This window comes from Musca autumnalis, unplaced genomic scaffold (assembly GCF_047663935.1).
Source record: "Musca autumnalis isolate F117 unplaced genomic scaffold, ASM4766393v1 scaffold_1, whole genome shotgun sequence".
Lineage (NCBI taxonomy): Eukaryota > Metazoa > Arthropoda > Insecta > Diptera > Muscidae > Musca > Musca autumnalis.
The window spans coordinates 89,443,752-89,459,818 of NW_027411644.1; the positions used below are offsets into that span (position 1 = coordinate 89,443,752).

Sequence of the window (16,067 nt, forward strand, 5' to 3'; positions counted from 1 at the left end):
ATGTGCTAAACTACTTTCAAAAATAAGAAAACATCAAAAACCGGTCGAAAAAAGTTAATATTTTTATGATTTTAGAGCAAAAAAATGGGAGGACCTGTAAGGAATATTACGCTTTGTAGCTTCTCTGCTCCAATAAACTTAAGTGTTATTTAAGAACAGCCTAAAACAATTTATGGGTACAGAAATCACCAGGGTCAGGTAACCCTGGGATTCGAATCGCAGACTTTCTGAGTGCAAGGCGGGTGTGCATACCATTGTCAAGTCAATACTATATTTTAAAGCGCTTCGGAAGACTTTGGTAAGATCATTAACGTGGTCTGCATAAAACATTTCATTACGTCTTTCTTTTCACGTTGGGCGCCACAATCGAAATCAAGGATATTCCCACTTTCAGGTATTCAGTGACAGGCTAGATTTCGACTACTAACCGTCCAACAATCAATCGTGGATGCATGATGACTACACCATTTTCACATGTAATTCGAATAATTTCAGTTGTAATTCGAAACATTTCACTTGTAATTTTAGAATTCCAATTGAATTTCGAATTATTTCATTTGTAATTTTATAATTTCATTCGAAATTCCAATTATTTCATTTGTAAATTGAGAATTCCATTTGAAATTGGAATTATTTCATTTGTAACTTGATTTTTTCATTTTTATTTCGAATTATTTCATTTGTAATTCGAAGTTTTCCATATGTAATTTGAAATTTTTTCATTTGAAATTCCAAAAGAAAAAATTCAATTTACAAATAGAATAATTCAAATTGCAAATGGAAAATTATACAAAATAACCGCAATTGGTTAGTGACTATTAGTGACATTCCTGCCGCCTTGGCAACTCTATTGTATCTCAAAGACGATGAAATGTGCTCTTGGTACTAAATGTCTCACCATGAGTTTCGAGCAAAGGTATTTGCCTACGTGAGCATATGTGTGTTTGTCAGTCCGTCAGTCAGTATCTGTGAGTTTCATTGAGTTGTTTTATGAGAGTGTTTGTGTATCTGTTTGTGTCTCCGTATACTTGGCCGTTTTTGATGGTCTTGTTTGCTGCTGTTCTCGGGTTGTATTGGTGTTGTTGTTGCTGCCTGTTGGTATTTTTCATACACTCATTTTTGATTTCGTTAACATAACGTGTGATATTTGTTCCGTCTCCTACATTTAGTTTGTTATTGACTATCGGTGTGAACGCTTCGTGCGCTCGTTGTTAACCATAACGTAATTGTAACGTGAACTCAAAAAACCAAAAATAATACAGAAACGAAAACGTTTTTGTCTATCATCCAAACGTCGTGGTTGTCGTATCGTCGTCATCATTGTAGAGCCGTTCACCAAAAAAATAAATAAAATAATAAAGAAAAATTAAAATATTTTTTTGTTTTGTAAAAATTTTCGTTTTCTTCAACATCGTTGTCATCGTCGGTTGGCTGTTTGTTATTTCCATATTTTCTATGTTTTGAAAACAAAAAATAAAAATTAATAAGAAAATTGTTAAAGTAAGTGAATCAAACGTAAAAAAGGAGAAGAAAAAATAAATAACAAAAATCATTGAAATATTTGTGAGGAAAATACAAACAAAAAATCTATGGAAACTTAAAAAATTCTATACAAAAAAAAATATATTTAACTGTGAAAACAAAAAATTCAAAACTACAAAGGAATTTACCAAACACATTACGATTTGTAACAAAATAAAAATTGTTGTGAATAAAAAATTAATTACAAAACCTTAAAGTGCAAATTTTGAAACAGTTTTATTATTAATAATAACAAAACAAATCTCTTTGTGGAAAAAATAATAAAAAAAATAATATTTAAATCACTATTTATATGCTACTTGTGTAATGAATTGTTAAGGCAAATTTTGAAGAAATATTTAAAAAGTTAATTTAACGAAAAATTTAAACAAGTTTATAAAAAACCCCCACAAAAATTCAAGAAATACCACAAAAAATGTTTGACCCTTTTGTGAAAATTAAGAAAAAGCCCAATAATACCAACTCCAACAATAATAACAACAATAACAACATCAACATTAACGGCAACAATAATTTAATAGTGCAAAATTTAGAAGATAATTTCTTACCGAATTTAAATGATATCGCATCTGTTGTGGATGCTGAATTGGATGATGATTGTTTCTGCCTTACACCGCCTGCCACAACGCCTAACCAGCAGCAACAACAACAACATAGTTCTGCAACACCAACATTAAGTGCAGCCTTGGCAGTACAACCCTCAACGTCGTCAGCCGCCCAGGCCGCCGCCGCTGCTGCAACATTGTCCTCAACGTCACCTGCTGCCTCGCCACTCAAGGATTTGACCTCTAGCAGTGCCACCAGTACCACCTGCAGTCGTTTACAGCAGCTAATTGCTGCACCGCCCATAATACAAACGCCACATTTGAGACAGCAACAACAACAGCAGCAATTATTGTCCTCACCTCCCACACCACCCCCTTCAACGCCACCAACACCTGCCTTAAGTTCTCGTTGTGAATTGCTGCAACAACAATTGCAAAGCACCTCCTCCTCCTCCAACTCGAAAACGGCAACACCTTTATTATCACCCCCGGTGCATCAACAACAACCGTCGGTATTGCAACAACATTTGGGCCACAGTCCCAGCAATACTGCAACGGAACATCCTCTAATATCCGCTGCTGTTGCCTCTCCCCCAAGACCCACATTGCAAACCTTGGCCCAACATTTGGCCTCACCGCCACAAAATCACACAAATAATACTTCTTCTGCCTCTGTCAGCTCTGCTCCCACCTCACCATTGTTGCAAGAAATTTTCAATTCAAATAATTTACAAAATGTATTAACCAGACAAAGTTCCTCAGCCAGCAACTCGAGTACAAATACAACAAATAGTTCTACAACATCATCATCGTCGTCGTCAAACACCTCCCCATCATCGTCGTCATCATCATCAGCAGCCAATTCTACTTTAAGAAGTTTGGTGGCAAACCCTTCATCAAGTACAACTTTGAATAGTATTATTGCCAATCGTTTGAATTCCCCACCGAATGCCCTAACAGCAGCAGCAGCAGGATCGTCAGCATCATTAGCCTCAACATCTGGATCCAACTCAACGTCTACAAGTAATACCAGCTCTTCGTCGTCCTCCTCCTCGTCATCATCGTTTCAGCAGCAACATTCCGCTTTAACAAATTCAATAACACACCGTATACACCAATCAATACGCCGGCATTTAAATCAACAAAGTAATAGTTTAGCAACAAATTCCCAGCAACAACAACAACAACAACGTGTTTTGCCACACCACTCACAATACCAGCAGCAACAATATTCACAAAATCACCTGCAACAACAAGAACAAAGGCAACATCATCGTCACTCGCATCACCATCATAACCACCATCATCATCAACAGCAGCAGCAACAACAACTGCAATTATTGCACAATTCTGCTTCCGGTTCTTCGGCAAATTCTTCTTCCGTTTCTGCCTCCTCGTCGTCTTCTTCAAATTCTTCGTCATCATCATCAACGTCAAATTCCAATTCAAATTCACCCGTGTGTGTAGTATTATTGGTCAAATGTCCAAATTCTAAGGAATATTGTAACGCCTTACAAGCCCACCAAAATCATAATTTAATACCTCCTGCAACATTACAACAATTACAACAACAACACCAGCATTGCTGTGATAATAAAAGGTAATGGAATAGTTTTAATAGAAAATTAAATAAATAAAAAATTAAATGAAAATCAAAACTCACATGAAACTCACGCATACTGATCTCAAAGGGTGTAAAGTCATTCCTCAGGACTGCCTTTCTTATCTTCTCCATGTGTTTTCTGGAGTAAAAATAGTGTTTTGTTAAAGAATTTTAAGAAATGTTAAATTTTAAGATATGTTCTTAGTTTCTAATATCATTACATGTGAACTACCCTTTCTGTTGCTCTACTACACATTTTATATCAATTTCAATTCAATAACAGAGCCTAATTAGGCCACATTTGACTTTCCTCCTTAACTGATGGCGTGTGGCAAAACTTTCACATATATATGTCATTACATGTGAACCTCCCTTTAGATTGCTCAACAATATGTTTAGTTCACATTTACATTAGGCAATTTTCCTTGCGGCAATTGTCAGTTTGATGGAGGGAGGGGTGAGGCATTTGGTAACCCTTTGCCTCTCAACACCCTCTCTCATCTACAAACTGACAATTGCCGCAAGGAAAATCGCCTAATGTAATGTAAGTATGGACTAACACGTCTAATTAGACACCATTTAACTTTATTCCTTAAATAATAGCGTGTGGCAAAACCTTCTCATCATTGTTTATATGTCATTACATGTGACCATACCTTGAGATTGCTCTAAAATACGTTTCCATGTGATTGGGTACAATAAAACACGTCTAATTAGGCAACATTTATCTTTACTCCTTAAATAATCGCATGTGGCAAAATGTTCTGATATTTTTTATATGCCATTACATGTGAATCTTCCTTAAAATAGATCTACAATACGTTTCCAAGTAATTGGGTACAATAAAACACGTCTAATTAGGCAACATTTAACTTGGCTCCTTAAATGATGGCGTGTGGCAAAACTAAGCCTCCCTCGAGATTGCTCTACAATATCATTTAACTTCACTCCTTAAATAATGGCGCATGGCAAAATGTTATCACTAAATGTCTTTGCATGTGAACCTCGGTTTGATCATTGCAAACTTGACTATGTGCTTTCCTTAGTCCATATTTATAACAGGCAATTTTCCTTGCCGCAATTGTCAGTTTGATGGAGAGAGAGAGGTGAGGTACATATATGGTCTCTCACCGACAAACTGACAATTTCCGCAAGGAAATGGCGCATAGCAAAATGTTATCACTAAATGTCTTTGCATGTGAACCTCCCTTTGATCATTGCAAACTTGACTATGTGCTTTCCTTAGTCCATATTTATATCAGGCAATTTTCCTTGCCGCAATTGTCAGTTTGATGGAGAGAGAGTTGAGGTACATATATGGTCTCTCACCGACAAACTGAAAATGTCCGCAAGGAAAATTGCCGAATATAAATATGGACTTAATCTAAATATTTTTTTGTTAAAGAAACCGATATTTTCAGTTTCAAAACACTGTGTGTATTATGAGTGTACTAATAACATGTTTGCATTAGAACTTTTTGGCAGGTTTAAGGAAAGTTTTTTTTTGCATTTTTATCGGGGTTATAAAATGTGCACCATTAACTCCAGCGATATATGTTGCTCTCTTTCTACTAAGAATCACACAATGATGATAACAAACAGTATTCCCGCAGCATCTTGTCGACAACCGTACGAGATTCGATACCATGTTTTCCGGTCTCAGAACACTGTTATGTTTGTTAAAGGAATCATTGTCATTACTGTTCTACAACAGACATGTTCGGCACTGTTCGTTCTCGGGACAATAAACTAATACGAATTGTCTCCTTCGTATATCTGCTTATTGTTTAACATTGTGAGATTTCAAAGATTCTTTAAAGAAGGGGTGCTCAGAATAGTTGGTGTATTAGTAGTGGTAGTGGGGAGAGTGTCTCCCATTGCTAAGCAATGGCAAATCAGAAATAAAGATAGAATACGTTTGGTTAGGTTTGTTTTTACGCTACCGTAAGGAAGCGAGCACCAATGCATTAAAGTTTACAGTGTAAACACGCATGTACGTTATACATATCTCTCTTTAATGTTATGGCATCCGTTCTGTCCAGCAATCGGCACACAACAACAAAAAATTTAGCAAACACTGTGTAAATGCATGGTTTTTCAATGAGTTAATGGAGAAAGAAGCTCTCTTTGCTTCCCCGCGAGTAAAGAGCTGCGGAATGCTGGTTCTGTCACATTTAATTCAAGACTCTCATTTACCAAAGTAATACCACAGATGTATGTTTCCTAAAAAGGATTACAAATGTCACCAATTAATACAAAAACAACTACATAAGTGAGCTTACCTTACAAGCGCATGATTGATTTCTTGTGTCAAAACACTGTTGTAACAAACTCTTCCTCTTCCTTGCCTTTTTGCCACATTTAGTTGTCTATTTCACATAGAATTTTTCACTGAATCCCTTAACTGTGAAAATCTCTCCAAATTGCAAATAGGTATTACTCTCATCACAACGACCATTTCTCCCTAATTATCCTCTCGCTTTTTCTCTTGCCTTTTGCGGTTACGGTTTCCTTTTTGCCCCATTTAATTCTCAATTTCCCCAAGGAATTTCTCATTTTATTCCTTAAATCTCTCCAAATTACTTTTGTTACTCTTCGCACACAAGTCTAGTTACAACTGACAAAAACAAGAACAAACAAACGTACGAACAGCAGCAACACACGTGTCCACACGATTTCACGAGCACATGGTTTGGTTTGTTGCTACTTGCCTTCTACGTCCTCCTTTAACGAAGAACACCGAACCACAAACATTAGCCATCAACAGAGCACCACAGTACTTGTTTTAGTTTATCTGCTGTCGATGGATGGCATGATGATGGCCCCTGCCCCTTTTACCCCAGGCTGGGTGTGTTGTAGTATTTTTCTTCTACATCTCGTAGATTGTTTTTTTTGCCTAAATAAAGGTGACACACTTTTTCCTTTTCATTATTTTTGTAGTTGGTGTTGTTGTCTTGAATTTGTTACTTTTCCTTCTTCTCTTACAACAAAAATACTACACATAAATAACGTCGTTCTCTTGCTGCTCCAACCAACCAAACGAACGAATATGTCTTTTGTTTCCTTCAATATGGTTGGTTGGTAAGTTGATTGTGCTGTGGCGCGTATTTAGATTAATTTGTTGAATAGATTTGGTTTAGTTGTGTGTATATCCCTCCATCCATATGTGTTAAACGCATGAAGAAAGTGTACACAAAATTTAATAACATTTCGTATCCTTTATTTTAACTGTTACTTACCACCACTCGGTGGTGACCTCTTTTGTTACATTTTTTCATTTTCTTGTTGGTTTTTTTCTTCATTTCATTGAGGTTGTGAGGTCATATCTTTTACCAGAGAATGAGTAAAACGACATCCATATCTTGTATGTGTCAATCTCTCTCGTGTGTGTTTGTTTGTTTGTGCATGTTACTTTTCTAATTAGAATTTTTTGGGGTTTTTACTTCCTTAGCAGCAGCGTAACATTTAGCCTTAATAGTTGTTGTTGTTTTTGAAGGAAGTTGTAGGAATAATGAGGACAATTCAACCAAAAAATGTGTGCTTCAAATCTGTCGTGTGCTGCTTTCGTTAGCCTCGTTTTCTTCTGTTATTAAAAATGGTGCCAGTCTCCTAGTGTTTTTTATTAGTAATGCTTAAACAAAGACGCATGGCAAATTTTGCTTAATTGCTGACATTTGCAATGAAAGATATACGAATTTATCAATTTTAAGTGCAAATATGATTATTTTGGTTATAAAGGTTAATTGTTAACATAATTGATAGCCCCCGTTTGACACATTGGCTGAAAAGTCCTAGGCTTTTGAAATGTAAGCGATTTTTGCGCAAAATAGCGCCAGTCTCATTGTGTTTATTGGTAATGCTTAAACAGAGACGCATGGCAAATTTAGCTTAATTACTGACATTTATTATTAATTTATTTAATGGGAATTAAAGATTAATTGTAACCAAAATTCCAGGCCTTCGAAATTAACGCTTTTTTGGTGTTAATCTCCTTGTGTTTATTGGTAATGCTTAAACAAAGACGCATGGTGCATGGACAATTTTGCCTAATTACTGACATTTTTATAGAAAGGAATAACCTATTACTGATTTTATGTGAGAATATGTTATTTTAGTTATAAAAGGTAATTATTAATTAAATTAATAGTTTGTTTAACACAAATGCTGGAAAATCCCATGCCTTTGAAGACATGCCGAGAAAATATAAGCGCTTCTTTTTGTAAATTTTTGCCCCTAATCGCATAGCTTATTTGTTTAGTTAATCAGTGGCATTTGTTTCAAATGAAAATGTGTTAATTTAGATAATATAAATAGTTTGTTAACAAATAGGCCAAAAAGTCTTAATATAGAAACACAATCAGCCTATTGCTTGCTTTGCTCCATTAAACGAATAAATGCAAAAAGCAATCTAATCCAAATTCGTCTTGACCGTTCTTTAGTCTTTTACCCGAAATGAAGCCGCCGCGCAAGCAAGATAAATCCATTGTGCTTATGCCCTTCGGCCTTCAAAATAGGTGTGTTCGTTTACTCAACAATTTGTACAAATTTGTACAAGTCCAGTAACTTCTTGTAATCGACTAAGGTCTTTTGCATTGTACTGTAGAGTAAACGAACAACATCCAGTAACAATTTGTACAAATTTTGAGTAAACGAACACACATAATGTTAGCTTCACATGTTTGTTTATTTTTTGCAAAGTGGTGCCATACTCCTTGTGTTTATTGGTAACACTTAAAGAAAGCCGCAAAAAGACACACCTACTATTAATAGTCTGTTTAACACCTTGTTGATCGAATTAATCGAATTATGCTTATAGAGAAAATTTAAAAGTCAATTTTTCATTCGACTTTCAAATTTCTTCTTGGGATTTTCATGAAACCTGTGATCATTGCTTTCTGATCGCATTACATTTTTGATTGAAAATTGCTTTCCAAAATATTAGATAGACCTTATTTTAAGATATTTTGTTTTCTCCAGTTTCGATTCTATGACATTTCTTAACCTGGCTAAAACCAATTAAGGAAATAAATCAAATAAGGCATTTTATGTCAATGTAAACTCCCTTTAAATAACTTTACATGACGTCAGTGAATCATTTAGGACAGTTATGCCCACCCAATAAAACTAATTTCTTCTTCAATATAGACCGTCACCTATCCTACACATGTGTAAATCTGGTTTAAATTGCACTGTCAAATAATCTCTAATTTATAAAATATAAACAAGAAAAAATACATTTAATTTACGATGTTCACATATCTCCAAACTTGCCACGGCCACAAACATGTGTCAGTGTTACGTCGTTACATCTAAATCATACTCAATATTGCTTTACGACACGTTTATAAATAATTAGATACAATGATAGTGGTGCTATTACTCAATCGTACAAAAATACTCCTTAAATATGCCCGTATGGCAGACTGCTTCTACACCGATATGCCAATATGCCTTACGTCCCACATAGTGTACATTATTTGTGTGAAACTAAACACATATATTATGGTTTTCACATTTTATTATAGTTTTCAGGAAATATTCCTTATTTTTCTTATCATCACATGTGAATTACCCTTGTGTTGCTCTACAACATGCTTCGGAGTCATTGAGTCTAAAACTGAAAACACATCCAACGTTTGAGAAAAGTTTTTTGTCATTTCTTGTAGAAGAATAAAGAAAAAATGAAACTTGGCAGCACTTTTGTCTTTTATTCTTCTACTAGAAATGACACAAGAGTTTACCCAAACGTTGGTTTTGTGTTGTGTTTTCAGCTTAATTTGGCAACATTTACTCCTTAAATAATAACGTGTGGCAACATTTTCTCACCATTTTTCATGTAATTATATGTGAACGACTCAAATATCGCTCTACAATACGTTACTTAGTAATTGAGTGCATTGGTATAATTAGAATAATTTTTCTTTAATCCTTTATTAAGGACGTATGGCACAAATCACTCTAATGTGTGAACCTAGCTTAGTTATGTTGCTCTACTTTACGTTTTTGACTAATTTCAATGCAATAAAATGAATAATTGTAACATTTTAATAAAAATTCGATTCAATAATAAAAACTATCTCATATAATCTAAAAATAAATAATTTTTAGCCAAATTAAAGTGCGAATAAAGTCCAAAGTTGCTATCATATGACCTTTATATAGCATTGCGATACAAAAAATATTAGGTATTCTTATCGTCAGTTTGTGGTTTAATGTCCTTGATAGTAAATGAATGCTGTTATTAGAATAATGACTCACTACACTAGTTAGGAATATAATAGAATCTTATCATTTTTATTTAAATCTCTGTTATTGTGAAATACAACTTCCCTTTTGGCAATTCTTTCAAAATTTCCATCATCAAAGATAACATAAAGTATTTAATTTTCAATAACAATTTCCTATTCCCATGAAAAGCACGTAGAAAACGTACCATATGAACTTCTGAGAAAACCTCGAAAACATCATCTTTACTTTTTGTTTTATTAAAATAAGATATGAATTTCAATCAAAGAACACGAAAAAATATTCTTGTCGATATCAGCACAAGTAAATGGCCAACAAAATGTATTAAAAACAAACCAAGCCAAAGGGTGATGGTCAAGACGATATTCTTTTCTTTGCTAAAGTAAAAATTCAAATAACCAAGAAACAACTAAACCACACAACCACAAGGAAATGAAAGCCAAAAGAAAGTGGTCATAATGTGCATGTATGTATGTCTGAATGTATATTTTCATAACCAACGACTGTAGCACATGGCCATGGCAAAATAAAAAAAATCAAACAAAAAAAAAACTAGATTATGAGATCATATAAAAACAAACAAACAAAAAATAAATTGTGGAGATAACAAGAGAGAAAATACAATTTTCTTTATTAATTTTATCCAAGTACATACATACCTAGATATTGGCGAATGGTAAATATGGAAATGTCAAACCCTTCAAAATAAATATCTGTGACTTGTTTTTGTCCTGGAAAACTCCTCTTTATTGTGACAATTAAGAGTATCTAAAGTGTTTGTTTACTGCTCGACATTATGATGGTATTCATATGGTACACCCACCCACCCATTTATTCTTTACCTTAATTTATACAAACACTTGATAATAATAATCAATGAGGGAGGTGGGTGTTGGGTGAAGGGTGCTTTATGGCCATAATTGACCCATTTCTCTGAATAAAAAATCATACCATGCTTCTTTTTTATTATTATTAACTTTTTTTCCCTCAGTTATTAATACAACATGAAAATGAGCACAATGTCCCCCTTTTTAGCTTACTTGTTGTACTGCTGCTGCTGCCCGCTGTTGTTGTTGTTGTATTCGTTAACCAATTTTTTCATATTCAGACAATTGTTGAATATATACAGATATGGGTTATGATGTCAAACTACAGAGAGAGAGCAAGAAATTTGAATTTGGAGAAAAAGATGAAAACTAACTTGAATTAATTTTTCGATTAGAATGTCCTCAATTGGAAATTTATTGGGACAAAATGTTGCCGGGCAAAGGGAATGAGAGAAAAACGTTATATATTCAGAATTTTGCCAAAAGAATATTATTTTTACATTCAAATCCAATGTATCCAAATGAAAATATTCCAGGATAAAATCCGCTAATATTTTTATGCCAAATTAAACTTTACACTTTGAACAGGCTTTCTTCCTCTTATCATATTTAAGCGGTTCTTGGAAATTCGTTATCTTTTCTAATTTGCCCTTCCAACAAAATTCCCCAATTATGTCATATTTGTTTGTTGTTAAAGAAGGGGGGTGAGCGTACAATAATTGTCAGCCACCCAATATTAATGTATGTTGTGTCTGTCTGTCTCACTAGCCTGCCCTCCTCTCTTTTTAAACAAACTTGCTTGTTTGCTCTTGTGTATGACAAACATAATTGAACTTAATCATAATAAAAATAATAATAACAATAAAAAAACGCAAGTAAAAAATGCGGTCATGGTTAAAGAAGTACTTCTTTTTATTAAATTCAATGATACAACCAACTCAAACGAAAAATTCGGTGACAAACGAATTTTGAGCTCATTTTATGATGAAGGAAGCATTATGCCATTTAATTTTTATGTGGCAATTACTTTAGCCAACTACATTCTCAACGTTTTCTAAAAATTTTTAGGCAGTTAGTTTAAAAAACTCACTTAAAGGTATTCTTTAATCGGGGATTTATTCATAGTTGTTGAGTAATTCGATGTGTAAACTACCCTTTATATTCCCATACGATACTTATTCTGCATTGTAAGTTTATACCTGTCGTATTTGCCTTAAAATATGTTTATATATAACCCGATTTAACAAGCCTACTGGGTTTCAAACATCAATTCCATTGCATATACGTCAAGTAAATCCTCATAAAGAAAGTTAACCTGGCAAAAAGCAATAATATAAACAGGCTATAATTAATGGCAATTATATTTGTTGTGTAGAAAACAAAATTTCCTTTTTCTATCATTTTTTTCATTTTACCTTTTTCCAACATATTTTCGTGTGAACTTTCCTTAATATTGCAATTACACTCTTCTAATTGAGCAAAAGTAGCAATTCCATCTTTAATATTGTCGTATGTCAAAAAAATGTGTACCCATGTGAACTTCCCTAATGAACACTGAACGATACGTATGTGTGAGCAATGTATTTCAACAAAATAAAACTTGGCATTACTTTTTGCTCCTTTAATAGAGACGTGTGACAAATTGGCATTCAATTGCGGCAAATAGTGGCGAAATGAGGTTATTACTGTTATAAACATTACTATTACCGTTTAAATGTGATTAAGTGCTTTAAGTTGATTTAATTGTTTATTTACTTATACATAAACAATATTGTTCACATAATATATATTCTACGATACGTTTGGAAGCAATCAAATGTAGCAAAATACACTTGGCACTACTTTCTGCTCCTTGAATAGTGACGTATAACACTTTTGGCGCTACACTGTTAAAAATCATGGTAAAAAGAGATTATATTAATTTCAAATGTTTGAACTGTTTACATGCACGTATTTATGTGCTCTAAAGTGGTTTATTTCAAGTATTTTTGTTAAAAATATCAAATAAACCCCTATAGAGTAAATAATCATGAATATCCGTATACTTGATCCTATTTTTCACTATTTAGTTTACATAAGAAAAAAGTAAACTAGTTTAAAGCATTTTATATGGAATTTCCCCATTAATTGACCTAAATTAAAATCATCATTGCTTTAGTTTTCCTTTGTCTTTTGTAACCTAAAATGATTTTCTTTATACACCCATGACCCAAAAAACAATTCCCAGATAATAAATGATGCCACCACCATCAAGGCAGCAATAGCAACCTTTGTGATTAGTAGTGTTTCAAAACATTCAGTCCTCTTGAATTCAATTTGAAAATTCAATCAATTCACATAAAAAAGAGATATTATCATTGAGCGTTAACATTAACATACATAGTATATAACCGTTAGACGGAAGTTGATTTTCAATAAACGAAAAATTGAAAGCACGCATACACACTCACACGCCGTAGTAGACTCAACTCAATGTAAATATCTACAAAGTAGGAAACTGATGAATTTGCACTTGAACAAAAAAAAATAAATAAAACGTATGACTGAAAAATCTATAAAAGCCACAATGGCAAATGATTCTCTTTCGTCGTCGCACATAGAGAGATATACATACATACAAATAGTATTTTTGCTTAACATTTTAGATCAAAGGTTAATTAATTTTCAAGTATGCATGCCTTTTGTGCTGCGTTGAGTGTTATTGTACTTTGGAAAATGAAATCGTTCCGTCATGTCATCATGTACAAATAGATAGACCTTTAGATATACGGAAAAACTAAACGCCATGATCATTTCGTGATGAGGTTAGAACACAAACACACGCACACACATGCGATGTGGTGTGATATTGATGATAATGATAATTTGTTTAGGCAAAACTCAAGGAAGGAAATTTTTTGCGTTTAAGGTTTTTTATAAAAATCGGCATCATCATCATAAATGATTATCATGTTTGGCACTGATGACGTCTGAGGCGGTAGAGCGAGCAGTACGTTATTGTATATACATACACGCAACACTCACTTATATATGAATATTGAGGTCATTTATCAAGGAACTCTAGTATTTTGACTACATTCATTTCATTTTATGTTGGTTGGTTGGTTGGTTGCGCTTTGAGGCTTCTGCCTTCTAGACTACTTATGTGTATCTCTACGGATATATTTATGTATGTATATTTGTTATACGGACATCAGGTTTATTGGTTGCGTTATTGAGGCCGAAAACCACAAAATTTACAAACATAAACTTTTTCTCTTGCTTGCCTATACGCATACTTTTTGTGGACCAATTTTTTCACACATATACCAACAACATATTGGTTGGTTTCAAAACTTATCTTGTTCGTCCCAAAAAAACAAATACAAAAACCAAACCCAATGAACAACAAGAAAAACTTAACAGAATTCACAGAGGGAAGGGGGAAGCTTCTTCATGCATAAAGGCACGCACTTAAGCACTCACGCACGCATGTAGCAACAAACCACACGCACCTATTATGGTTTAAATTTAAACGCCAACCGTGACGTTAGCATCACGTCAGCGCCATACGACGCCACAGTTGACGCTAAGCAGCCAAACATGCAGAGAAAGCTTCACACATAATGGTTACTTACATATAAGTGAGTACCTTGACGTCGTCGACGACGACGACAGTCAACGACATTGTTTACCCACACATGCTAGTTTCTCAGTTTGTTTTTTTAATTGTTTCAGTTCTGTAGGCAGAACTGTAACTGCCAATATGCTGCGCCTTGCCGCATTGTTAAACGTTGTTACATTACGACAGAAATTGTGAACTGAAATAAAAGTAGACCATGACCTACAAAAATCCAATAACATCCGAAAATATTATTACAATAAATGAAATACATTTTTTTTTGTATTTTAATAACAACAACAACGATGACATTAAACATACCTCTCTTTCTTTTTACTTGATACTATTATTCATTATTCACTACTAATGTATACGTAACAACAATGATATATTGTCATTTGGTATATTTTTTAAAGGTTACACAGCGCGCATACGTAAGCCGACGAAGCCTATTTGGGGTACAGATTTTCAAATCTATAACTTTGGACCTCAACATAAGGAGAGGCAAGAGTATGCAGGGTCATAGTTCTTTCTGTTCGATTGTGCCCAACCACAGCCATTTGTACTTTTTTGTTTCCCATAAAAGTTCATCCAAGTTCATTTAGTCTCCAATTAGATATTTAATTTATTTGCTGTTTTTTTTTCTAAAGTCTAAAAACCAATATTCTAAATCCAATTTTAACCTTCAGTATAGTTGTTTTTTTTAATAAAACAACCGGAAATATATTCTACCTAGAGTGACCTACGTATATGACATTGAAATTTTATAGCGGTCAATGATAAGCGGAAGTAAAAAAAAAACATGAAATAAATTTCAAATTGGAAAATATTCATAAATAAATGTATCTAGGCCGAGTGCGATCAAACAATAATTCTAGATAAAAAATTTTGTTCTAATGAAAACATACAATTAGCTTCAATAACACATTCATCATCGATTTTGTACATCAACAGATTTCCTCCGAAACAGACAGCCATAGTTTATAAAAACATTATTGTGATTTAAAATACAAAGAAACTCAAATCACAATAATATGTTGTCAAAAGTTGGTAACAGTACTCTGAATGGCCGACCTTCTATAGGCCTTGCAAACAGCCCTTGTTATATCTTCAATATTGCCGTACGTAAATGAATCTCACATTTCTAACAAACTTGGCATTACTTTTTGCGCATTTATTGCTCATTGCAAATAATGTTAATTTGGCAGCATTGTTTGTGGTTTAGGACGACGATTCAGCTGTTTGCAAATTCTAGTGGGGTCTGGCCACACATCAAATTACGTTGAATTTACTAACTTCCGCCATAGTTCAGATCAACACGACATTTTTAATGAAAATAATATGAAAGACTTCCTTCCACAAAACTCTCTCAGCGAATAATTAAATTTGCCAGCATTGTTTGTGGATAAGAATATTCCTGTTAATTTCTAAACAAACATAACTTCAATATTTGCGTACGTCAATAAATGCTTCACATTCGTAACATGACACTACTTCTTGCACCGCTTTGCTGTAAATAGCTTTGTTCCTTTACTTTTTTTAATAGAAAAAGTAGCAAAAGAGGATACTGTCAAAATTGCTCTCATGTAACAAGTTTTGCGTAAAAGTAAAGGAAGGTAGTAGATCTGCCAGCAATGAAAAAAAAATTTCTGGCTGCATAAAAAAATAACAAGCAGAATAAAGTTCACTTTTTATTTTACTGG

At 33.7% G+C, this 16,067-nt stretch overlaps 1 protein-coding gene across 4 annotated transcripts in view; it reads left to right on the forward strand.

Moving 5' to 3' along the window:
• The window catches only part of rdx (BTB/POZ and MATH domain-containing protein rdx), a 373,257-nt gene that overhangs the window by 337,492 nt on the left and 19,698 nt on the right, over positions 1 to 16,067 (forward strand). Inside the window, exon 1 of one of the 4 annotated variants that reach the window (XM_073984603.1) lies at positions 976 to 3,687. The exons of the other annotated variants lie outside the window; for them this stretch is intronic. Within the exon in view, the coding sequence (XP_073840704.1) occupies positions 1,958 to 3,687 (1,730 nt within the window). The 5' untranslated portion in view covers positions 976 to 1,957. Of the gene's footprint in view, positions 1 to 975; positions 3,688 to 16,067 lie in introns of those variants that run through there. 4 annotated transcript variants of the gene reach the window in all.